Here is a 25,630-nt window from a genome sequence, read left to right on the forward strand (position 1 = left end):
GCATTATTTTGGTGTGGAGCAGAAAAGATTGGATGTAAAGTGTCCATGATAGAAAACTTCTGAGCTAAGATTATTCATTGGCTTGCATTAAATCCTGGGTAAAAATAGAATGTCCACTCAATTTGTGACGAGCAAACATGCAGTCTTTGAAGGGATTCAAGTTTCTAGTTTTACACTAGATATTCCTAAAATTCAACACAGTGTGAATGTGAGTATACATGGGTGTGTAATATGTGGTCCTGTGACAGAATGGCGACCTGTCCAGGATGTCCCTTGCCTTCACCCACGAGAGGCTGGGATAGGCTCCAGCAGCCCTGTGACCCCGAAAGGGATAAAATGATTAAGAAGATGAATGAGTTAAGATGAAACTGTGAATGACAATTTTTCATTGTTTTAACAAAAATGGCTAAAATATTAAATGGTTTGGATCATTTTATCAAAAGAAAGCAAACAAAAAAAAAACAAATATTTAAATATATATTCTTTGAATTTTTTATTATTTTATTCTGAAAGGCTTTCTTTTGATTTTGGCTCTCAAAAGTTTGAAGGTTGATCAAAGTGCATTAGTCCAGCTGATGGTCTTCGTTCAGGCTGACCCTGGATCGTCAGAACCTGCTTGTTTGGTTCTGTCTGCAGCTGCAAAGCAGATGTTGAACTTCTGAGCTTCGTGAGGTCTTGACTTTTTTTTTTTTACACGTCTCTCTAATCTGTAAGGAAAATACGTTTTTCTGTTTCCGCAACTGCTCAGATTCCTTTGAGACGACAAGCTGGGAATAAAGATTTCTTCAATCCTTTCCCTTCACTAGCAGATGTAAGATGAGTAGTGTCTGTGAAAACTGAGGCCTCTGCTGTTTTTTAAGATGAAGAACCAGACCTCCTGGTTCTGTTCGGTCAGCCAGAAGTCCCACAGAGAACAACTCAGATGAAGAAAAAGGGGCATTATGATTTAAAAATAATCAAAAACTATTTCATGGCTGTTTTCACCCATTAAGATGGCTGTTATCTCCAGGACTTAACCGTCAGATGGACCAAAGAAGCTCTTTGCTATTTTTGTGTGGAATTGAAGAAACTCTGAATGTCTTCTTGTGTCTCCATCAAGACTTGTAGCATAAATTTGAACTGATGTCACCTTTAAGTTCTCTCATTTGAAGATGTCTTGTTCTCTATCAAAAGCTGTTAGAAATTTTTAAAGGCAAATACTTTTATTGTGACATGAGGCTGCAGGTGAGCCCTCATGGTTTCATTGAAGCAGCTGAGCTTCATTCCTCCATGCTGGAACTCCTCTGAGATCTGCTGAGGTTTTTAAATACATTTTACAAACTACAAAGAACAGAATTCATCTGTCCTTTTATGACGCCTGTGCAGTTTTTTGTTGGTTTTCTGAAAAAATGAAAGCATTTCTTAGAAAGTTTGAAAGCAGCATTTCTATTTTATCAAAAGTCCATCTGTTTTTAATAAGAACCTTGTGATTTCAAACAGCGGTAAACACCAAAGAACACACAAGTCTTTATTATTAAAGTAAATAGAAATTATTGCCAAGAAACACTGAAAAACAAATATTTTAACAGTTTCGTCCGCTGGTTTGCCTCACAGGGATATTTCATTTTCACATCTATTCTTCAAATACTCAGTAAACTCTCTCGACTTTAAATGGTCTTCTATCCAGAACTGGATCGGTTCTGGTTCTGCTGACTCCATCCAGAAAATAAGGAGCTTCCTCTTATCTCCTGCTGAGTTTATGTCCAAGGTCTGGTGGGTTTTATTCATTCACCTCCTCATTTGCTCTTTAAGGTGCACAATGGAAGAACTGACCCCTACCATTATCTTCTGACCCCCGCCCCCATGCTCTGTAGTGCCTTCAGGTGGTTCGATTCAACAGCAGCCCAGCAAACACGTTGTCCTTTGACTCCACCCACTCCCCTTGTCTCAAGTCCAGCCACACCTCCTGCCCCTCCCTCAGTGAGAGCACACCCATTCCACTGACAGGCCCTGCCTCCATTCCCGATTGCCTTTGTAGAGACATCGGAGCTCCGCCCTCATTCTCCCCCGTCCTTAGATACACATGGGCGGGGCCTGGCCTCAGGTCCAGGGTGAGAAGGAACAGGTAAACCCCGCCTACTGGAGCTCTGAAGGTGCCGGTTTTAGAGTAAAACTGACCCCAATTCAGAGATGGTTGGAAGGCCATGAAGCCATTTGAGACTCTGCGAGGAGATGCAGCGATGAAGAGCAGAGAGCTGGAAAGGACAGGTGCACCTGAGAAGGAGAGGGGATGAAAGTGAGGAAGAGTCAAGGAAGAGCTTTTCTTTTTGCTACTAACTTACCTAACCCCTCCCTCCTGCTGCGGCCCTCTCCCCCTTTGCTGCCCCTTCTGCCCCCTCCTCTTCCTCCCTTCCTCTTCATCAGCTCCCATAGCTTATCAAGCTCAAGCGTGGCGTTGGCCTTTAGCAGCACGTCTGCGTTGATGAAGACGTTCTTGAACAGCCTCAGGTGTTCCTCTAGCCCCCTCTTCAGCCACATCAGCTCTGTACAAAATGTGGCTTCTGTGCCTGCGGGTGGTGCTCCCCCGTCACTGCTGCAGGTGTAGGATCGTTGCTCCAGCTTGACCAGCTGCTGCTGCAGCTTCTCCACCTTCTTCTCAAGCTTCCACAGGTCACTGCCGTCTCCAGCAAGCTGCCTTTCAGGGTGGAGGAGTAACTGCTGCTCCCGTGTTGGATCTACTCCACCTTTCCTCCGTGAGCCACCAGGCTGCCACTCTGCAAGGGGGTGGAAGGTGGAGGGCTGATCAGCTGATGGCACCTCCTCTTTGCCTCCTGCCAAGAGCAGCAGACAGAATTGTGTAGAGACGAAAAAGTGATTAATGCAAAAACATTAAGTGGTTGTGGGCTGTAATGGAGGTTAGATTGAGACACACACATGCATCAACCAGACTTTACCAGAATAAACATTCATACCTAAATCTTTTGGGAGATTCACATCCACATTTTTTCTTCACCTTATCTGTTTTGAGGACATTTACTTTGTGTTTAAGTTAAATTTTTCAGGAGGATTTTTTTTCTTTTTTTTTTCTGCTTTTCCTAAATTTAAGTTGTGGGGGCAAATGTCACTGTAAAAAAAGCCCAAACCTCCCTCTGCTACCGCCTTCAAGGAGACAACATGATGTTCCCAGAACAGCAGAGATAGAATCCCCGTACGCCCTTGGCAACGGCGGCCATGTCCCCTGGGTGCCGGTTTCCTGGGCCCGGCGGTGCTCTCTCCGCACGGGGAGGGGGTTCACATTACACCTGAGCCGGGGGTGTCCGTGTCCCTGGGGGGTGGGTTCTGGTCCTTGCCCCTGAGCGCTGGGCCCCGCCAAATTTCCAATTTCCAGGCTCGGCCTGGTCGGGCCATGTTTACAACACCCCTTGTGGGCCCCCTTTTTCCCCGGCGTGCTCTCCTCGGCCCCTGCCTTGCTCCTCCCTGGACCAACCGTGGGCTGGGTGGGTGCCTGGAGTGCGGGGCGGGTCTCCCTTGGGGGGTCCTGGCTCGTACCTGGGGTTGGGGCGGGGGGATGCCCAGAACTCCTGGGTGGTGATGGAGTGCTCGTCTGGGGCTATGGGCACCCTTCTCGGGTGGGGCCCTGCATTGGGCCCTCCCGGCGCGGCGGGGGGGCTGGTCTCCTGGTTGGGCTGGGGCGGCGCTCTCTTTCCCCACATGCCTCCCTGCTCTCTGGCTCTGGGGGCCTCGCGGCGGTCCTGCTGGCCCTGGCATGGGTGGCGGATGTGGTCGCCCGGGGGGCGGTTGTTCCCTGCCTGCTGCCGTGTGGCGTTGGGGGGTTCCGGCTGCCGCTGCGGCGGGGGTCTTGGTGTAGGGGTGGCTGGGCACTCCCCCTCCTTTTCACATTCCACCATCCATTTTAGAAGAACATAAACACTCACCTGAGCACAGGTGTTAGCTCACCTTTGCACTAATAGTTTGCATGATTGAATGAAAGAATTATTTAACACTTGTTGGTTTCAAGGCATAAGTATGCGTGTGTGAACACTATCTGTTTTGTGTACATGTTGACATGTGGACCTTTTTGCAGCTAGCAGTTGTGTTGATAACATTTGAGTGTGTGTGGACAGGCCCCGCCCTTTTTGTACTACATTTGAACCGTACCGTTATGATAAACAACCAGTAAACTTGCTGCTCTATGTTGCTTCATGGTCTTACCCCCCCTCCTATTATCACCCTCCTACCCCCCCTCTCTCTGACATCCCTCTCTTTTCTTCCCTTATTTCCTTTTCCGTCCGGTCCAACACCAAAGATTTTCAAACATGATTGAAGTTAATAAAGTTTGGCCTCAATTACAAAAGGGGTTTATTCAGACATACCTTTGGTTTGTCTGAAGATTAATAACCCCTGTTGTTAAAGTAAAATATGTCCAAAACAAGAGGCCCTCAGTTCTCATCTGCCTGCCCAGCTGTTGGACAGGAAAAAATAAATAAATAAATAAATAAAACAAAAGAGATAGAATCTTTCATTGATCTCCTGTGGGGTCCCCTCCTGGTTGGACATAAAGGTGTATGAGCATCTCTCCAGTAGGCCACACCTCCTCAGTTGCTCCTCCTCTCCATGTGGAGGAGCAACTGATCTACTTTGAGTTGCTCTTGAATGCCTGCGTGGCCTCTTTTCTCTAAAAAAAAGATAATTTCTGCTGGCGGTACAACTGATCCTTACTCCTCTCCAGCTCCCACAGTTCATGGTCAGAGAAGGGGGGGTCAGAATGAAGGTTACATATGTATATGTATCCCAGATGACTGTCAGACTGCCTCTGACAGTCAGGAGTCTAAGTTTCAGCAGATAGACTGATCCTTCTGTGGATCTCGCATTCAATCCTTCTTCATGAAGAACTAAAAATCTGTCCACTAAAGTTTTGAACAGCATCTGGGACGAAGGAGAACTTTGAAAAATTTCAAAAACTCTCAGGGATGAAAAAGCCCCAAAGGTTCACCTCCTTTTGGATGGGATTTTTAATAAAATTGTAAATGCAATGCCTAAAGTGATTCTGAAATGTTCCTTATGTTGTTTAAATTAAAAAGAATTTGGCTGTGTGAACATCGACTGATGCATTCATCGGTTAGATATTGTCGTTTTTGGGATCTCATTTTTGTCCACTAGATGGCATCAAGTGCTCTTTTTTAACCCATGTTTTAAGTTGACATAATAAATTTGTAATTTACCTATTTTGTCATTTTGTAATGCATATTTTTTAAATGAAAAAAATATTTAGTGACTGTATCTGCTGGATAGGGGCCCACTCCCACCAGCCAACCTGTACAGTGCTCAGGTCCATTTGACACCAAAATTGTTTTCTAGGCTGCCATCGTTGCAATTAAGGAAAATAGGAGGCTGGCCTGCAGAGATTGGGCAATGTGTTTTGATCTTGTGTAATCCTTGTGCTATCCTAGGCACTTTAACATTGGGAGTGGGGTCATCTAGACCCACAAGACAGTGTGCTAAACCTTTTCTCGTCAATGATATGTGATCTTCACTGGTGTCCATGGATTACATGAAATCCTCTTCACCTTTATCCACCTTTGTCATGGTAGGAATAACACGTCAATGTAAGGGTGGGGTCATCTGGACCCCATAGGATAGCACAAAGGTTAAACATGCTTTAGTTGTTTAAAACGGTTCTTTGTGAAACCACAGCATAAACCAAACTGCAAACAACACAATACTCTAAAGACAGACTGCAGTGGAAGATATGAAATACACTTTTCCAAAGACTTCTTTACATCCCCACAAGCCCATACTTTCCTTTATTGATAGAAGGTCTGGTTTTCTATGGACAACACTGTAGGGCTGGATAGAGAGAAGTCGGACTAGCAGAACAATGTTGATCGAGCACCAATCACACTGACTGACAGGAGTAAGGAATCCATTCAGTTTTCAGATTTGCTAAAAGACTAAAATAAATGTTGATTCGGAATCCAACTGTAATGAGCAACTGGTAGCAAAGATATGAACCTACAGGCTTTAGACTTTAACCTGTTTTCTATTCTACTGTCTTCACTCTCAGCTGAGTTTTTCACAACAGCTTGTACATGTGGACAGATGGAGCTTGTATGTACTGGCTGTATTTAGAAAAGTTAACTGGTGTTCCCTCTGATGACTCGTGAGTTTATCTGTAGTGAGGAGTTTAATCAGATCTGTAGGTCCCCCACCTGTCCCAAGTTCTTCATGGCTCCTCATCTCCTCCTGCAGGACCCTGAGCTCCTCCTTCAGGGCTGGGATGGAGTGGGCCTCCTGGTCCTGGAGGGGCCACTCCACAAACTCCAGGACCTCCTCCCCAAGCAGCAGCTGCATCACGTCATTGTGTCGGACTACATCGCCTTGAAGGGAGTAGAAAAAGTCCAGGAGGCCCGCGGTCCTGTTTTCCAGCTCCACATCGGCCTCTTGCAGAGCTGACAAAGAGCTGGCCAGCTGGGTCAGCCTCAGGTCCAAAGTGCTGCTTCTACTCTGCCCCAAGGCTAGCAGCTCCTTAACCTGCAGGGTAGGGGGAACAACAGCACCTTCTTAAATACATTGTGTTTGGTAGAAGATCTTTTTGTTTCTACATCTGTGCAGGCTGTACTTGACTCCATCCCACCTGCTGGAGGCCACGTTGTAGCGCCTCCACCGCTGGTTCCCAGTCGCTGGCTCCACCCCATTGCCCTACTCCTCCCTCACTTTGCTCATCTAAGGCAACTCTATTTTCATTGGCTAGTGCGGTCACGTTGGCCACGGCCCTCTCCAGGAAACCCACGTTAGCTTTCAGTTCCTTGCAGTCACAGTTTTTGGACAAGTTCTGCTTGTAGGAGAGTGAAAACAGATAGTCGACGTCCTTGTCTGTGCGATGCATATGCTCCTCAAGCAGCGTCAGGTTTCTCCCCAGCTCCTCCACCTGTCTCTGCACTGACACTTTTGACTCCTCCACCTCCAGGCCTGTTTCCATAAACAAAACCTGGCTCCTTCGGGCTGTCTGGTTGATGAGTCGCTCAAGGTCTTTCAGGTTCTCTGTCAGCTGCTCTACCCCACCAGAGGTCACCTCCATGTCGTCCAATAGCTTGTCAACCTGCACATGAACACACCTTCACATGACTTCCTCTCCTCAAACATATCTCACTGGAACTGAGAAATAAATTCTTGACGGGGCGTACCTTATTCGCATTGTTGAGCAACTTGTTGTCCAGTTGTGTGACGGCATCCCAGAGCACTGTAGTGTTAGACGGTAAAGAGGGAGGATCCTCTGGCTCATCCTCATGGATGCTGTCCTGATCTGGTTTCAGCTCTGCAAGCGTGGTGTTCATGGCCTGCAGGTTGACCTGGGTTCAGAAGTTTAGGAAATACATTAGACCCAGAAAGTTATTCAGGTACTTGAGCAGTTCTAGTTTCAACACAAAAAAGACAAACAGGATTCAGATGACTGGCAGACGGCTTACCAACAACATCTTGTGGTGCCGCTTGAGCTTCACATCCACATCTGTCTTGAAGCTGGTGAGGTTGTATTGAAGAATTGCATGTTGAGAGTGCAGCCTGTTCTCCATGTCAGTGCGATGTTCATCCATCTGCCTCTGAACCTCATAGATCTGCACAAACACGTCATTCAGCTTGGCATCCAGCCGCTCCTCCACTCCCTCGTCACTCTGAGGGCCCTCCAGAGGGTCCCCTGCACGACTGGCCCCAAACTGGCGTCTCTTCAGCTGGGCCACGTCATTGGTCAATTGCCCCACCTGCTGGCTCAGGTGCTCCAGACGAGACATGACCAGTGTCATAAAGTGAGGAATTGGGAGGGTGGCAGGGTCTTCCACACCTGAAACCAGAAAAAATGTAGCTGTAGCAGAACTACCTCAATAACACCCAAAACTCCAACATCTCAAACCCCAACACCAGCCTCTTATCCCAACACCAAAAACCCCAACATGTCAAACCCCAACATCAGCATGTTACCCCAATGCCAAAAAACACGAACATCTCAAAACTGAACAAAACCAAAAGGAACAAATGCAACACCAACAACCCTAAAATTTATAATCAACACCAACCCTAACATCAGCAGAGATGAGAAGCTAAGTCAAAAGATACATGATCCTAAAAACTAATCACTAAATGCTGAAGGCATCTGTGCATTGTTACATACCTGCCTTGAACACCAACCACGTAAGTGGCTTAAATTAGAGCATTGGATCAAAATCAGAGGTCGGCTAATATATTTTAAAGTTGTTAGTTTCTGTTGTGAAGTTGGTTCATTTTATATCAAAGTGAGTCGGGACAAGCTTAATTTCTTTAACAAGCTTCCTGGAGGTTAAATGGTAAAATGCATAAAGTCAAAGTTGTGTTCCAAAGCTGCCTTAACAGGGAGATGAAGGTGTTTTCTCTCATGTTCTCTCAGTGCATTCCCCCAGTTAAGGAGCTAATTTTAAGATTTTGATGACTGCAATGAGTAACACACATTATTTTTCTCCCCAGTACATTCCTAATCTCCTTCCCCAAGATGTGCACAATTGATCCTTGTTAGTTCTCCTCCAGTTGCAGTCTTTGGACAAGTACTGCTGGGAGTAGATGGAGTACAGATGGTCTTTTTGGCATAACAGGTGTGAAACCTCACCTGAACTCTGGTTTGGGCTAAACAAGATCAAAATAACCCATCTTAAAGGTTTATATGTACAACTTCCTCAAAAAAGCACATGGATCTTCCTTTCATCAAGATTCTTCTCACTTTTGGATTTGAGCATCAGCATCTTTGTCACATTAAAATGTTTAAATCCAAAAATCTAACTATGCTGGTGGGTTGAAAGGTTATTTTAATCTAGTTACTTGGATGAACAACATGCCTGGACTTGTGTTCTTTTTTCAGCAGCACAAGGGGTTTCTCACACCCCCGCAGCTCCCCAGGGGCCACAGCTTCCAGAATTAAACGGACCCAAGCTGGCACGCAATGCAGGAAACCAGACCACACCACAGAAGTGCAGCTCTGAAGATGGATCCAAAGCCAGTGTGCATTCAGCTTCTCTGGGATCAGCAGATCTTTTTTGGTTTTGTTATAGCCTAGACTGGAAGGATGCTGCTGGATGTTGAGTCAGCTTCCAAGCCCAGAAGATGCACAGAACATAACCCATTCCAGCAGAACTGAGTTAGATAGAGCCAAAATGGAAAGAACCTGACACTCACTGTGAGGTCATCTTTCTTTTTTTTTCAAATTTCTTTTTTATTGAAAAAGCACAGGATAAATTGTACATTGTTTTGACGGGTTACAATGTTCATGCTTTCTCAGGTTTTTTTTGGAAAAATAAAAAAAACAAATAATAATCAATAAAAAAGGAACATGTGAGGGAGCAGGGACTTTTGAAACATAAATGATATGACATGATTTCAGATAAAGTCTGATCTTACAGGCTTAACATATTCTGTCCATATAGATCAAGTAGCGTAAAAAACATCCAGCCTTATTTGTAATGAGAGTGATATTCTTTCCATTATATAAATCCGTTGTTCCACATCAATCCAGTCCTCTGTCGTTGGTTGTTCAGGTTTAAGCCATTTTCTGGTTATTGCTTTCTTACTGGCTGCCAGCAGAATGTAAAGCAGTTTCTTATTTTTGTTGTCTAGGCCATCAATTTTACTCAAATACAGACTTTCAAAGGACAAGGGGAAAACAATAGAAAATACATTTAGCAGATGTGAGGTCATCTTTCAGTAAGACACATGCATTCAAGATATTGAAAGGAATTTCTGATGGATTTTTTTTTAACTTATAACCACTCTTCTACCAAATCCTACAAATGTGCACAGAGCAGGTTTTGTTGTCACTGAGCGCAGTAATGGTCTGATGATCTACAGCAACCTAAATAGCTGGGAATCTCAGGAGCTTCAGAAACTTCCTGCTTTGAAGTCAACTCAAAAACATCTGTCTGCTGACATTTACTGTCATAAAATACAGGATGAGTTGGGCTCAGAGGCAGATGACATCAATATTAGCTGGTCTGAGTACAGTTTATAACAAACATCCAAACGTATCAGACTTACTGTACTCAATAGCTTTTCACTATAAGATGGCAGTTTTAGGTCTGAACAGTCCCACACTAGGAGCAGGAAGGGCACCTGGGAGGTTACAGCTCCTCAGGAGGTAACAAGTTCACAGACCCATGACCCTAAGCATCGTGGGAAACGGGGAAGCTGGAATATGGGAAGCAGGAAGTGAGGTGGTGATGTCACACAGAAGCTGATCAGGTGACACGAGTGCAGGCAGTACATTATGGTCGCCTCACCCCCACCCCCCAAACCATACACATCCTTCTAAGGAAATCCTCTCTTTCTACGGATGTGTGTGTTTGTCCAGTGGTTTACATGTTTCATGTGTGTCTGCAGTCTGTTCTGTTCAAAGATCAATAACAAGTTCTAATACAATATTCAAATGGAAAAAGTACTGCAAACTAATGAATTTGATTCTCATACAGTAAACGCACACACTGGGCCAAGATGTCAATTATTAATTTGGGGGATCTTTTTTCTAGAAAATTGCAAAAGCAAAACAGGTGTGTGGAGTGAAATGTCATGTTTTTATTTAACACAACATGCAGCACCAATAACTTATGTAAGTGTAAATTTATGTAATATCAGCTTTTTGTGACATTTCTATTGCATATGAAGTGTCTATTCTGCCGGTAGCCTTTGTGACAGCTTTGACAGCATTCATGTTTTCATCATTTAGAAATGTTGCAGTAACACAGTAACACCCAGCATGTGTAACATTAATCAGGTTGTTAGATCTATAGCAAATGTAACAATATCAGTTACATTAACATGTCTTTTCTGTATCTAAATAAAAAAGATTCTTGTTTTCTGTAACCTCTGTAATTTAGTTACAACTGAAGTCTAACTTTTATAACCCATTTTTCCGGGATATGGACACCGCCATTTGGAGCTAGACAAGGTCAGTAAGCAGTGATTGGTACAAGTTGGTCTGAATCAGTGTTTCTATGGCAACTACTGTCTCCAATCAGGAGTGACCTTGTTTACAGTCCACACCCCTTCCACTGAAAGCGAGCTCAGGAGAATCTGTCAATTAAATGTTTTGATCATTTTAGGTGAGGGCCACTGGGCACCACATGCTGTTATTGTGGCATCTGATTGGCCAATTTATAACATAAATAACTTGCAATAAAGGAATAATATTGTGAAAAAGAGTTAGGATTAGCAAGAACATATTAAAAAGGTACCAGGGCAAAAATGGTTATTCTGATAAATAGAATGACTGAATAATAGTTGTTTGTTTCTCTACAGAAGTCTATGGGATTTGGCTTTTCTGAGACACCAAGTACTTCCTGTTTGGAATCCCAGTCAGGTTGGAGTCACTCAGTACTGGTCTCTTATACAGTCAAGGGATGAGAGTTTAGTCACCCAAATCAGGATTTAGGATGGAAATAGACCCTCCCCAAAAACACACTCTTTTGTTTATTTGTTCAATTCACCCACCAGGGGCCAGACGTTCTGTTATAGTGTTCTAGAAATATCCCATGTTTTCATTTTTGCAGGTTATAAATACTGGTGTGGGGAGTGGTTGTATGTTGGAGCCAAACAAGAAGGTGGAAAGGAAGTAACAAGAATGGCTGCAGTCCTTTGGAGCTAAACATTATGAGTTGACCCTATTTAGCACAGATGACATGAAACTAACACAGGAGTCTGTCTTTTCAATTACCAGACTCTGTTTTCTTATAACAGTTTAGGATTAAACTGTTGTTTGTGAATCCATTACGTGAACATTTACTTCAACCTGCAGGAAGCTGCCAACAGAAAAAAAGTGTGCTTTACACGTTTGTGTTCACAATTTCAAAGAAGAGAAATATATAAAATTTTCATTTTTTAATTCATTTTCAAGATCAAAAAGGTAGGTACTGCACCTGCCAAACATGAGTTCAATTATGTATGTCATTTTGTCCACAAACCCTCCTCCCTGAATAGCATGGAGTCTTTTGGAGTTATGTTTCCTTAAAAACATGTTTTGAAAAAATGGTAACCCTTGTGCTATCCTAGGCACTTTAACATTGGGAGTTGGGTCATTTAGACCCACTAGACAGTGCTCTGAACCTTTTGTCTTCAATGATTTGTGATCTTCACTGGTGTCCATGGATTACATGAAATCTTTCCACCTTTATCCACCTTTGTCATGGTAGGGAGAACACGTTAAAGTAAGGTTGGGGTCATCTAAGATGGCACAAGGGGTAATTACAGTCCCATTGGCTGTCACACACCTCAGTGTGTGAAATGTGTACTCAGCAGTTGACCCATCCTCTGGGGAAGTGGTGAGCTGCAGCCAGCCACAATCAGGAACCATTTGGTAGCTCAACCTACCAATCCAAACCCTTAATGCTAAGTGCTGGACACTTAGCTTTAAGGGGAGGGAGGTATTGGGTCTCATTTTTGGTCTTTGGTATGACTCCGCCGTGAATTTAAACTCACAACCTTCCACTCTCAGGGTAGACACTCTACCACACACGTGACGCACGTTTAAGAATCTGCGAAATGCGGGTTCTTGAACACATATTTAGCCAATGGTGTTCAAACTGAACACCATTTTTCTACTGTTCCCCAGTGCATGTCTGCCACCTGCAGTTGGGAGAGGCTTAAATGTCAAAGCGGTGCAAATCTGGTGAATGATGGTCCAGGCTTTTTCTTTCATAGCTCTATTCCGATATATGAAAGATTTGGTGTCATAGAATTGCAGCCGGGCAAATACAACAAATATTAATTTCTCCTCCATGATCAATTTTCAAACGGTTGGCACTTCTCTGAATGAAAAGGAATGCCATCCATAAGTCACTACCAAATCCAAGTCCCTGATTAGTCCCTGATTTAACTTACAACGCACTTTCAGTGGCCATGCACTTTGTGTGTACAGCCCGAAAATGTTCGTAGAAACCTGCGTGAACCTTGGAGCTTTGAACGTGGAAGCCTGAGATGAGCATTTTCTAGCATTTACATAGACTTGTCACTGGAAGCGATCGCTTGAACATGGGTTGCCAAGGGTGTAAACGTAGCTTTCTACCTAGGTGCAAATTCTTACTGCAGGATAGGTAGCTCAGATCCAGCTCTGCTAATCTTCCATATCGAGGTGTCCTTGGGTAAGACACTGAACCCAACCTTTTGTTGTTATCTTCTTAGTGCCTTGCAAAGTCGCTCTTTTGCCAAGAAGGCAGCAAAGCCCAAAAGACAAGAGGGTGAAAAAACACCCTATAAGTAGACCTGACCTTTCTTGCGATAATCCCTCCATTGCCGGTTGTACAGAGACACCCTCATATGTTGAGAGAATGAGTCACTGTATGTTTACAGGATGTAGGGCGGGGGGGGGGGGGGGGGGGGGGGGGGGGTTTAGAAATAAGGTTCTATGGTAGCAACCCTCCCAATCCCTTCTTCAAGGTTGAGAAGATGCTGGACCTTAAACTTCCACGCTTTGTTAAATGGGCAGAGTGAGTCAGATCTGACCAATGATGCTGCCCCCCCCCCCCCCCCCCCCCCCCCCCCCCCCCCCGTTATTGTAATGGAAACAAGAAGCAACTTCATCAGAGGTACAGAGGTAAGTAATTACACAAATCATGTCTGGAAAAGTTCAGCAGACAATCTAAGCCAGCAGAAGAAAAGCTATTGTTCATTTGGACAATCTGCAGGTCTGTGACAAAAAAAATGTAGAATATCAAATCTCAATCTCTCATTTCTCTGACCTCTCCTCAAATTAGGAGGCCGTCTGAATAGTAATAGTGGACTCAAATATGACCTCTTTCCAGTTCTCCACATAAAACATTTCCAGAAAAGTCTGACCACTTCACAAAGCTGTTGGACATGCAAAATGAAGGACGCAATACTGCAGCACAACCATTTCCTGTTAATAAATTTAATGAGGCACAATTATCTGACACATTAAGTTTTCTTCTTTACTGACTTCAATTTAGACTGAATCAGTTTGGATGAGGAATGAAACCCCACAAGAAGTCCAAATGACTTGACAAAGCTCTCGAATACATCCTCCGAGTCATGTGTCACGACATCAATCTCTTGATCTTCATCTGAACTATAACCTGTAACACTTGCTGCCTTTGGCCCTTGTCTCTGTGGTTTTTGAATCAAAGCAGATATTTTCCCCAAACGTGGGTTCTGCCACTCTTTATGTAACCTAAATCTCCACCAGTCATCAGATGGTTCTGAGGTGCTGTTCTTCCATGTGTATTTGTTAGATTAGATTACCTGCAGGATGGATCTCGGTTCTTTGGGGTTCAGATAATCCAGAGTTCAAATGAGGGTTTTCAACTGCCAGAAAAAAACAACACATTGACAGACTGTGAACTTTCATTTCAAATTAAATCAAGAACAAAATGTCACTTTGATGTGAGATCAAAGCCAAAGGTTATGCAATTTATAGTTTATGCTACTTGTAAAAAATACATTTTACACACAGGTTTGTACATGTATCTCTGAATATATATGGTAATATATGTACTGTAATATTGTGTGTTTTTTGTTTTTAATGTTAAAGCGCTTCGAGCTGAGAAGCGTTTTTTTATAAATAAAGTTTGATTTGATATATTTTATAAACATAGCATAACCTATGAATGCAGCATTATTTATAAATAAATAAGGTAATCACATTTATGTTCATAGGACGATTTATCTTTAACGTAATCCAAAAAAATCCGATGGCCAGAATGAAGCCTCAAGTTGGGCTAAAGCATTGACCAGGGTTTGCTCCACCCACTTCAACCACATGTCAAAAAGGTTGATCGAGTGGGACAAAATAAAATGAGAGTTTTGCTAAATTCAGTCATGGGCCAACTCACTTTCCAATCAAAAAACATAACATTAAAATAATAATAATTTGAGCTCCAACAAAATCATAAACAGTTTGGTTTCAATCTTAGATATGCACCTTAAAAATAAACTTGAATAAAACAGCTAAACTCCATCAAGTTTGGCCATTTAATGTTGAAATACTTGAGTGTAACTTGATTGCCCCCGTTGATAACCTGGTGAATGACCTTCACTCCAATTACATACGTTTTTAAACCACCATCAAGCACGAAGTGTTTTCCCCTTGGATTTTACTGGACTGTCAGTGAACTCGTCCTATCATTGGAATGTAGGAGGTGTGAGCATGAAGAAGGTGGGTGGTTTGGGACAACAGTGTATTTTTGACATAAAAAAGGAGGAAGCAAAGGGAGGTGCAATACTAATCAGCCCTCAGAGCTGGAGGAGAGGGTGAAAGATCAAGCAGCTGACCCACCTGTGATGCTGCAGTTCTCTCCCTTAAATCCTGGACAGCAGTGCCACCTCAGTGCGCTGACCGTTCTCCGCTTTTGCCGGTGGATCTGCTGCTTCCCTAGCCTGTCCCTGCACACACATGCACACACACCAATAAAAGAAAACACACGTGTAAACACCTGAACCCGGCGGCAGGAGCTCTCTACTCTAACTTTTTTTCAGGTATTGTATCACTCCTTTCTTCTTTTTTTAGCTCTTTTTTGAAATTGAAAATTTAATTTTTTTCCAGAGCTCTGAATTCTCTAGACCTGAGGTTCACCTGGGAATCAGAAGGTCAGAGCTGTCAACTGATGGTGTTTGCTCAGGTGCAGGCTGACCTGACTCTGGATCTGCTGTCAGAACTAATCTGCATCAAGCTGTCCTTCTTCACCCGGAGACGACCCCCAACCGCATTGATCCACTGATGGTTTCTGTTATTAGACGGATCCTTGAGCAAGAGGAAAGCAGCTTTGGCTTTCTCATTAGAACATCTGCTGCTCTGGACTCTCAAATAAAGCATTCACATCTACCTTGTTTGGGAGGTTGATGAAGGTCAAGTCCTTTTTTTCAGAAAAAACCGTACCTGACTTCCAGGACCTGAGCGTTTCCCTGAGGTCCACTTCACTCATCACGAACATCACAAACTGTCTTTTCCTTATTTTTCCCTCTTCAACCTTATTTTAAAAATAAAATTCAGGAATAACAAAGCCTTTTTGAAGGCTCTAGAAACAGATGTGAAGAGTGGAACCAGCTTGACACTAAAAGTAAACTGTCCTTTCATTGATGTTTTCCGACACATACTAGTGTTTGAATGATGGGATGGCAATGTTGCTTTCCTTAGAGTTTAAACGGCTTGAATTGCAGGTCATTAGATGTCCTGCTTTACCAGAATGCAGTAATGCTTTTAAAAGACAATGAACAAAGATTAGCTGATCCTTCCTGAAACCTTTGGACCACCCCCCAGAAAACTCCATCAAGGGAAAACCGACAATGTCAGCACCATATTTTAACATTTGACTAGAGCATCATAAGAATATCAGTTGTATATCTGCAAATGGAAATAATTATCAGCTGACATTTCATCGTTTTCACATTTTAGCAGAAACTGTGTCTTTACTTCCTAAATGCTCATGATGCAATCTCCCCCATCCAATCAGGGCGTATATTTGACTCTGCCTCAGCAGGAAGCTCCACCTCCAGAATTATTATGTTAAATTTAAAAAAACAATTCGGACTAAGCCAAAGCAAGACTAAACTCCTAGTCCTATTGGATGTGTGGTAATTTAATTACAAGTCATAAATTGAACATTGTTTATCATATAAACCTGTCTGCAGTTCCTATGGTAACAACTGGCATAAGATTTGATTTTCTGTTCCCATTTTTTTATCTAGTGTTCAGTAAAGCTTTTTTTTAGCTAATGCAGAATGTAAAACTCACAGGGGTGATAGAAGTTGTAGATATGCAAGCTGGAAATTCCCAGAGAGAGCAGGTACTCACATGAGCTGCTGACAGCCTTTAGATGAACACAGAGACCTGACGCATTTCTCTGTTCCACCAACCTCCACCACGCGCTCGTGGACAAATGCACACCAGTTCCTACGAACACAGGCAGAAACACACACAAAGTGAGGTCAGAGGTGTTCAGGGTGGCTCAGCTGTCCTGTAAATGATTTTATTATTAGGAGTGTCTTTAAAACGTTTTGTGAGATTTTAGGTCATATTATAGTACAGGGTTGGACAGCACTGGTCAGTATTGTAAATGACCCAGGCTCTCTAAACACTTGCAGTTCCAGACTCTCAAATGAAGCTTTCATGTAATTATTTTGTTTAAAAAAAAAAAAAAGTTTGATGAAGGTCTTTTTCTGTGGGAAAATCCCCACTGACCTGCCGGATCCGAACCTTCTCATGAGGTCCACTTTGCTCCTCAGAAACATCACCAGCTTCATCTTTTTTGTTTTTTCTCCCTGAGCTCTCTAAAAACAGTAGATGGTTCAGGGAGGACAAAGAAGGTTTGTAAGAATCCAGAAACAGATTTAAAGAAGGGAACCATCTCACAACCTTACAACCATCCAACAGCCAGAGTCAGACTCTTTCTTTGTTAGGCCAGAACAGTTACCTTAGTTCATGCTTCTATTTTAGCTTGCTTACTAAAATGCTCTTTTCTTTGTTTTCCTGTCCATTAACAAACTCCGAACTCAGCTGCTCCTGATCGGGAGGAGAGCTCACATTACTCCAGTCCTGAGGGCTTTGTGTCGGCTGCCTGTGGGCTTCAGAATTCATTTTAGGATTTGTTTTTAATCTCTTGATGCTTTCAGCCCTTCCTATCTTTCAGATTATTTTTTAATCCTACAGACTCTCCAGAACCCTCAGGTGGTGATGATTTTAATGACTCTTCCATATCATTTCATTTCATTCTACAATTAATTTTTTCATTGGTTTTATGCAGTTTCTTTATTTTGTATGAATGTGTTGACATCTTATTGGACTTCAGTTTGTGTGAGGCAGTTTGCGTTGTGAATGTTTACATTACAGTTTTTCTCAGTCGCTTTAGTACAATTCTCAGATCAGAATGAAATTCCCGAAACTATTTGTTCAATCTTCACATCATGATGTCACTTGTGCACATCACATAAGCAGTTTCTCACTTCTTTGAACAAGTTGCAATTGCTTTGGTACATCCATGCAAATGATTATGTACAATTCTCTGCTCTTTGATACATTATCAATTGTTTATGTCATGTTGATCAAAATGTATTATATAGTTCACTGTGCAATAGTCTTACTCCTCAAAACACCTAGTCATTAGTTCATCGTATAAGTCATTAACTGCAAAATGGTTGACCAAGTTGTCATAATGTGACAAACATATTTCGCTGCATTGCAAGAGAGGATATTCGCTGTGATGTGGATGAGAATTTGTGGCCTAACATACAGGAACGACAAGAGGTGTAGGAAGACCACACCAATTCCTACAGCACTGCCTGTACTGTTGGACAGAATATTGTCCTATCTTTTTTTTCCCTTTGTGTTACTGTTTGCAGTGGGTTTTTTCTATGTTGGTATGACATGGTCTGTCAACAAATTACAATATGAACAATAAAAGTGTAAATGTGAATCTTGTCCAGTCTCTTGCAACGAAACAAAAAAAGTGTAACTTACATTTTACAATAATTGCCATCCAAACTTTAGCCATAGTTTACATCAGAACCTCCCTCTAAAGTACACAGTTATATTGACAACATGACTAAGTAATTTGACTGCCTTGTTCGTAGACAATGACACAAGGACTTGACATTCTGATGGCACTGACATGTTCAATGACATAAAGACTTAGTTTTGAGAGATGAACTAAAGATTTTGAGCAAGTTACAGGCTTTTGTAAGAAATCCATAGTGTTTTGCTGTTTGTACAAATTGTTTTGAGAAATGCACGCACGTATTTGCAAACTTCAATTCTGATCTGAGAATTGTTCTAAAGCGACTGAGAAAAACTGTAAAATATTATATTGATAAAAAGCTGATTGATTAACAGAAGCTGGAAATCACAACAGATTAATGAGAAACATTTCACGTGAGACAGACTTTCTTTTAAAAAATACATCGCTATTATGGCAAATTGCAGCTTTTTTTTTTTTGCAATTCAAAAACTTTCTCGACATCCATGATGCATTTTCTCTAAACCGTCTTTTCATCAGTGAAATGTTGGATGTGAAATATATCATTTAAAGTGGAATAAGCAGACGTTTTGGCAACATTCAGTTTCTGCAATGCAGCCCCTTGTGTTGTGTTCACTGTGCTACGTGTAGTTTGTGTGTCGTTTATCAGAGCACTTCCTGTCGGTTCAGTTTGTTGATCTTTACCCATAATTACACAACCACCCGCCCTCCCCTCTTGAGTGACTTCACATTCTTGTGAGTTATTTGGAGTTCGGGGTGGTGGGGGTTTGAGAGTCATCAGATGTTCTGCTGACTATGAAATAAGTTACGGGCGCTCTTCTGTTCTGAAAAGAGAAGGAATAAAGTAAGTTCTTTCTTGATGGGCTGCAGATCTGCTCAGATGAAGACCCCCATCAAACCTTGGCGTGCGGCTTCAGCACCACAACCCTCCATCAATGAGTTGAAAATGTGATGCAGAGCAGCACAAGAAAACTTCTGAATCAGACAAAGACTCATCTTCTGTCTTGATGGATCTTCCTGGATTGCCTTAAATCTCCAGAAGTCTACATAATTTTTATCATTTTGTATCCTAAAAGGAAAAATGTCTAATTTGAAATCAGGAACCAGGTGAAGTCAGGAGGAGTCTAGAAACCTCAGGGAAAGGTACGAAGTTTCAGCACAGACCAGGAAGAGCAATGATGAAGATAAAGTAGAGGGACAGATGATTGGAAGTTATTGTCTGGACTCCAAATAAAACAGTTGCTTCCCGTTTCATCATTTCCTGCACAGTCAGCACTGCCCTCCTTCAGAGGAAGTTACGTCCACTTCCAGAAATTTCCTGAAGCCCTTCCTGAGGTCACAGCAGAAACCCCTGAAATGAACTTCACCAACAATTTTAAGGTTTTGCTTGTGTAAAAATGTTCAAATAAAACATTTTTATAGAGATTAAAAGAAACATAACCTTGAAATATCTTCAGAGGTTCAGGAATTTCTTTCAATCAAATAATAATAATATTCTGTCAATAAAGTGATCTGATCAGTCACAATAGCTCTGCTCTTAGGTTGAAGTTTCCTCTGCATCGTGTTTCTCACCCTGTTTGTCAGAACTGAAAGCAGCTGCTGCAAACCACAGATAAACGTTGACTGGAGGAGATCAAAAGTCCTGGATCTCCTCTGGTGTTCAGTTGTAGGTTCTTGACTTCAGGTATGTCTACCTGAAGACCAGGCTTAGTGAACTTCTGTCATGTTTGCTAATCTGCTGAACGACTTTGTATCACGGAGGTTTAGAGGAAGGTTGTTGGAAACATAAACTGCGAACAAGAACATCCCAACACCAGCCTTCAGTTTCAGGGGTCATGTCAGACGAAGCTCTGGGCATCTAGTGCTCTGAGCACTAGGATCTTCCTCAAAAAATTATGGTTCCTCTTTTTCAAAACAATGTTCTTATTGTAGTGGCACAAATATTACTTTATAGTTCTCCTTCACCTCAGAGAAACTGCAGATGAACAAAGAAGGAACCACAGATTTTCTGATGATGAAGACGTGTTCAGGGATCATCTCCTCCTCCTCCTCTCAGACTTTATATTTGTTTCTGTTTGTTCAGATTTATCCAAGAATCCTTTCTGGGATTACTGGGTGGAACTTCCCAAAGCGGTCAACAACCTAAAATTCCCAGCATGCATTTGGGAGGTCCTGTTTGGATTAGATTTGGTTTTGACTTAGTTTTCGGTTAAAGGAGATTGAGGCCTTTGATCCTCCTGTGTCAGATGTCCTCTTCACTTCAAAGCTGTTCATTCTTCATTTTTCAGCTTATTTGAATTTGTTTCCGTTTTTTTTTTTTTTTTGGTTTATTTCTGTTACTTTTTGTGATTGTTTAATTGTTCACTGCTATACTTTCTAATGTTTTTTTTCTGAATCTGATGAAAAATCATACTTTCCAATCTTCCTGTCCCCGGTGTGTTTTTCAGTGTTTCAATCTCCTTCTTGCCTTCATCTATGAAAATGATTGTCTATGCCAGAAACTTCCTCTTTGGTCCTTTGAATCTTTCGATTTTGTTTTGTAATTTTCTTCAACACAAACTAATTTTAAGCTCGTACAAACAAAAACTGGGAACATCTCATTTACAACAGCTTTGTTGTGGTTGATTTTACAGTAAACCTAAGAGGCAACTCTTACCCTAAAATACTTTTTCTTTTTTTCAGTTTTACACAAAATTGTATTCTGTTAGCTATACAAAAACAGTACAGTTACCATTGTCAATAAAGGACTGAGCTAAGACTGAAAGGTGGGCATGAGGGATATTTCAATGGTCCTTTGCTATAGTGACAAAACCTCTAATCATTTGGCTTGCAGTGCCTATACAATGCCAAAGGGACGAAGTATTTTTGGGGCACTGATTGTTTAAATGAGAAGGAAATTTAGTTTTGACACATGAGTCAATTGTTTTGGGAGAGATATGAGCTTTTGCTGGCGAACTATGGTGTTGTGCTGAACCATCCACATTATTTTGGCAAAAGCACCAAGAGTGTTGAGAACGTCCGGTCTGCTTCAAGAAATGAGCCAAAGCAATTGAGAAGGATCTTTGCCATTTTTGTGGCACTGACTCTTTACAAGGGAAAGGAATTTAGCTTTGAAGCATGAGTCAACAGTTTTGGAAGATATATTAGAGTTTGCAAGTGAGCTATAGTGTTGTGCTGAACTGTAAGACTGTTTTGCCAAATGATCTTAGAATTTTCAGAATGTAATTTCTGTTTCAAGAAATGAGCCAAACCAATGGAGAAAAACTGTTATATAGTCTTCCTTCACAAGGGGAGCAAACAGGCTAAATACAGACACTTCCTTCCTTGGCACCAATGTTCCTTATGTGCTTCAGTTTTGCTGTCAGACCTTTCAGTTCTGGATCCTGAAAACCTCTCCCTCTCCGAAGCGCACAGCATCTTCTTATTGTAAATGTTTAAATTCTGTTTCTCCTGGTGGAGACAAATGCACCCAGGACAGAACTAACGACTGAAGCAGACCAAACTGCTGAAAAGAATCGTGCGCCTCCAACATCTGCTCATTTGTGGACATTATTGCCCGAAACAAGTTCTGACTAGGACAGGAAAACAGCTGGTAACTACCTAGTCAGATGTAAATGCATTTGTCATTAAGTAAAACCGAATCAGGATTCAGGTTTCGGAATTCGGGATTCTTTTATTGTCATTTCACCACAGGGGATAAAACGAAATTTGTGTCTCTGGTCCCAGGCCAGCCGTTTACAGTGAAATTAAGACAGGAAGTAAGAGACATATCTATATGATATATTATGATTCCCATTGAGTATTGCACAGAAGAGAATATATCACAGTATTGCAGAGTCCTATGATTACGCACTTTGAGATTGTCCGTGACGGGGGTTACAATGATCTTCCAGACTTCAGCAGTCTATCTGCTACTGGGAAGAAGCTGTTTTTCAGTCTAGTGGTCCTGCTCTTTATACTCCACAGCCTCCTGCCTGCGGGGAGCAGGGAGAACAGATCCTGCTGCTCTACTGTCTTCAGAGAGAATCCACCTGCATAGCAACCCTCCACCACAAAAGAAAAGGTCTGCCTTTGGATCTGCCCCCACAGCTGAGTTCCTCTGATAACCTGAATGTTGTTATCTCCGGGTTCTCGTCCTCCAGAGCTTTAGTGTGACTGCTGGATGAACTCATCATTCACTGAAGACCCCCACCACCACTACAGGCTTAACACCCGTGGAAGAACAAACGCGTCCTCTTGTTTCATCAGTTCTCAATCATAATTACCTCCAAGGCATGAATCCCCCCCCCCCAGAAATAACTCCCACGCTTGAAAAGTTCTTTCCCTTGCTTTCCTTTATGACACAAAGAGCTGACAAAGGACAGCTTGTTCCCAGGGATTTCCATCAGTCTGCAGCAGTTCAAGGAGCTAAAGAACAAAAAACATCACCTGCACAGAAAGGTGCCCCCCCCCCCCAACTTATTGAAAGAAAACCACTTCAAAAGAACAGCAAACAGAAACTAAGGCATTTGTCTGCAAGCGATCAGCTGATCTTATCAGAGCCTGAAGCTGCAGGATGACAGAAGAACCGGGACAATGTTCAACTCCACTTTTCAGCCACATGCTCCTCATTTCAATGATATCAGAAAAAGCTGTTTTGGATCCTGATGAGTTTATGTTGTTGTGATGCGTTTGTGTCACAACAACAACATAAAAAGCTCCAACAGAAGATAGATAGATAGATAGATAGATAGATAGATAGATAGATAGATAGATAGATAGATAGATAGATAGATAGATAGATAGATAGATAGATAGATAGATAGATAGATAGATAGATAGATAGATAGATAGATAGATAGATAGATAGATAGATAGATATGTTGATTGGTTAATTGAATTAGCTAATTTTCTAGCCTGTAGAGTGAACAGAACACTCACCCTCTCTGAATCACGTGGTTCCCCTTCTCCTCCACTAAGTGGATGTCCCTCCTGTGTGGGTTTGGGGGCTTTTGACCCCCATCTCCCCCTCCTCCAAAGTGCTCCTCGTCCTCCTCCCCCTCCACCTCGGGGTCCCGTGCCCTTACTTCACATCGAGCGCTCACCAGTAGTGCCAGAAGTAGCAGCAGCATCCCTTCTGCAGCCATGTCTGCTTTGAGTGGAACCCCCCTAGACCCTGCAGCTTTTAAGGAGGAGGCTGAGAAAGAAGGGACAGGCTCCGCCCCCATTCTCTCAACCCTATGCAGGAGTGCAGCTCTCAGTTTTCTGTCTGGTGCTACAGTTTGTGTTCCTTCTCCATGCCTTTGTGTCTCTGTTGATTTTTCATTGTTATTTGTCTCTGTAGCAGTAGCGGTTTTAGGCACGGGCCATACGGGCGATCGCCCGGGGCGGAAAAATGACGGAGGGGCGGCGCCAGCGGCTCAGCTCTTGTAAAATACTTTATGCATCACTATTGGTTTACTTATATCACAGAGTTTGTAACAGCCTGAAACCTGGCGGCGCCCCCGCCCCGCAGCTGCGCTCCCTGCTGTCTTTGAGAAGTAGACGCAAATGTGTGTGAGAAGGAGAAGGGAGGGGGCGCGGGGTGAAGAAGGAGAAGGGAGGGGGCGCGGGGTGAAGGGTGCAGGCTGAGGTGAGCACGGAGCACAAAACGCATGCGCAAACCTGGCTGGATCTTCTTCCAGGGGGGCAACGGTCGCGGGCCGCGGCTCAGTGCTTGATGAAAAAATAAAAATAAAAATTGCGCCGCCATGTAGCGAATTAGCGCCCCTGGGTGCAGCTGCACGCGCTCCTGCTGGAAATGTTTGACGAACGGGAGGGGGGGGGGCTGCGGGTATAAAAAAAGTATAAAAAAATCATGCTTTTTTGGTTATTTCAAATAAAAAATGGGAAAACAAAAAAAAATTCTTCACTTAGATGACAGTTGGTTTAGTCGACAGACTTGATACCTATGTCAGGACATTTATGCTAAATGCAAAAACATCTGAAATATGGAGAAAAAAGGTCAAAGCTGGTGCCCAATTTAGAAAGAAAAGAGAAGAAGAGGAGAAAAGAGACAAAGAAAAGGGTATTATCACATAGCTAGATGCACGTTTTCTAAATTCGAATGCTACCTGCCCTACAACAACAACAACGTTGCAGAGGAAAAATCTCTTGTTTGGTCTATCATGACCAAAACTGAAGGAGGCCCAAATATTGCAAATAACGTCATTTTTAAGATATTTATTCTTAAATGTTTGCTCTGCCTTAACTTGTAACATTAGTTATGATTCGTGTGTCTGTCTGCTCTGCTGTAACACAAAGTTTTTGTTGTGTTTTATTGTTGTATATTAGTTCATAATGTTAAATAAGCTGTGATGGTAGCATGCTGCTGCTGCTGCTGCTGCTGCTGCTGCTGCTGCTGCTGCTGCTGCTGCTGCTGCTGCTGCTGCTGCTGCTGCTGCTGCTGCTGCTGCTGCTGCTGCTGCTGCTGCTGCTGCTGCTGCTGCTGCTGCTGCTGCTGCTGCTGCTGCTGCTGTTAGCTTTTCAAAACTCCAGTTGATCAAGTCATACCTGAGATCACCAATGTCTCAGGAGCAACTCACTAACCTGCTGTTGTTAGTATCAATCATTCAGGGGGGGAGCAGATTTCATATGATGACGTTATTGACAAGCTTGCATCAGGAAGGCCACAAAGGTTAGGTTTTAGTTAGTGTTTTCTCTTCTTAGTGCTGCAGTTACATTTATTCTAGTGTATTATTAGTGTGATTTGTAGTTTATAATATTTATTTCAGATTGTTTGTGTTTATTAAATATTTCCTAACTGTATTTTCAGTTACAATAAATGGACAAAGTGACTCTATGGGGGGGGGGGGGGGGGGGGGGGCGCTAGAGGAGGGCCTCGCCCGGGGAGTAATTCAGGGTAGAACCGCCACTGCTCTGTAGTGGGGGTTCCTGATCAACACCTCCTGACAAAACTAAGCTCTGAAGACATGTCTGACTCCCCCATAATATAAAGAACATGGTGGAGCAGTGGTTAGAGCGCTCACCTCACCGTGAGAAGACCCTTGTTTGAATCCCTGTTGGAATTCTTTCTGGAGTTTGTATGTTCTCGCCCTGCAAGCTTGGGTTTGCTCCAGGCAAAATAAAAACTGTCTGGCTTTCTACCGAAGTCCAAAAACAGGCTTCGTAGTTAATTGGTTACT

At 42.7% G+C, this 25,630-nt stretch overlaps 1 protein-coding gene and 1 long non-coding RNA gene across 2 annotated transcripts; one reads left to right on the top strand and one right to left on the bottom strand.

Annotated features, from left to right (window-relative positions):
- Positions 1-1,493: 1,493 nt before the first annotated feature.
- mmrn2a (multimerin 2a) lies at positions 1,494-23,774 on the bottom strand. The gene is made up of 10 exons (XM_011484210.4): positions 23,388-23,774; positions 16,790-16,888; positions 15,275-15,381; positions 14,242-14,304; positions 7,446-7,816; positions 7,164-7,328; positions 6,614-7,078; positions 6,189-6,510; positions 2,322-2,810; positions 1,494-2,253 (listed from the first exon to the last, which is right to left on the bottom strand). Exons 1-10 carry the CDS (start codon positions 23,672-23,674, stop codon positions 1,859-1,861), a joined length of 2,763 nt encoding a protein of 920 aa, XP_011482512.3. The 5' UTR covers positions 23,675-23,774; the 3' UTR covers positions 1,494-1,858.
- Positions 6,379-9,506, top strand: LOC144984065 (uncharacterized). Its single transcript, XR_013647695.1, has 2 exons — positions 6,379-6,517; positions 6,592-9,506. It is a non-coding gene; the product is annotated as an uncharacterized LOC144984065 (long non-coding RNA).
- Positions 23,775-25,630: the final 1,856 nt, after the last annotated feature.

The sequence above is a fragment of the Oryzias latipes genome, chromosome 15, assembly GCF_053564925.1.
Source record: "Oryzias latipes strain Hd-rR chromosome 15, Olatipes_Hd-rR_3.1".
NCBI lineage: Eukaryota > Metazoa > Chordata > Actinopteri > Beloniformes > Adrianichthyidae > Oryzias > Oryzias latipes.

Bases quoted from the DNA above. Each gene is read 5' to 3' on its own strand.
- mmrn2a (XM_011484210.4), bottom strand. From the start codon at position 23,674: ATGGGGGCGGAGCCTGTCCCTTCTTTCTCAGCCTCCTCCTTAAAAGCT. The intron at 2,811-6,188 runs GTGGGGGACCTA...TGCTCTTGGCAG, and splicing joins CCATGAAGAACTTGGGACAG to GAGGCAAAGAGGAGGTGCCA. The intron at 2,254-2,321 runs GTAAGTTAGTAG...TCTCCTTCTCAG, and splicing joins CAGCAGGAGGGAGGGGTTAG to GTGCACCTGTCCTTTCCAGC.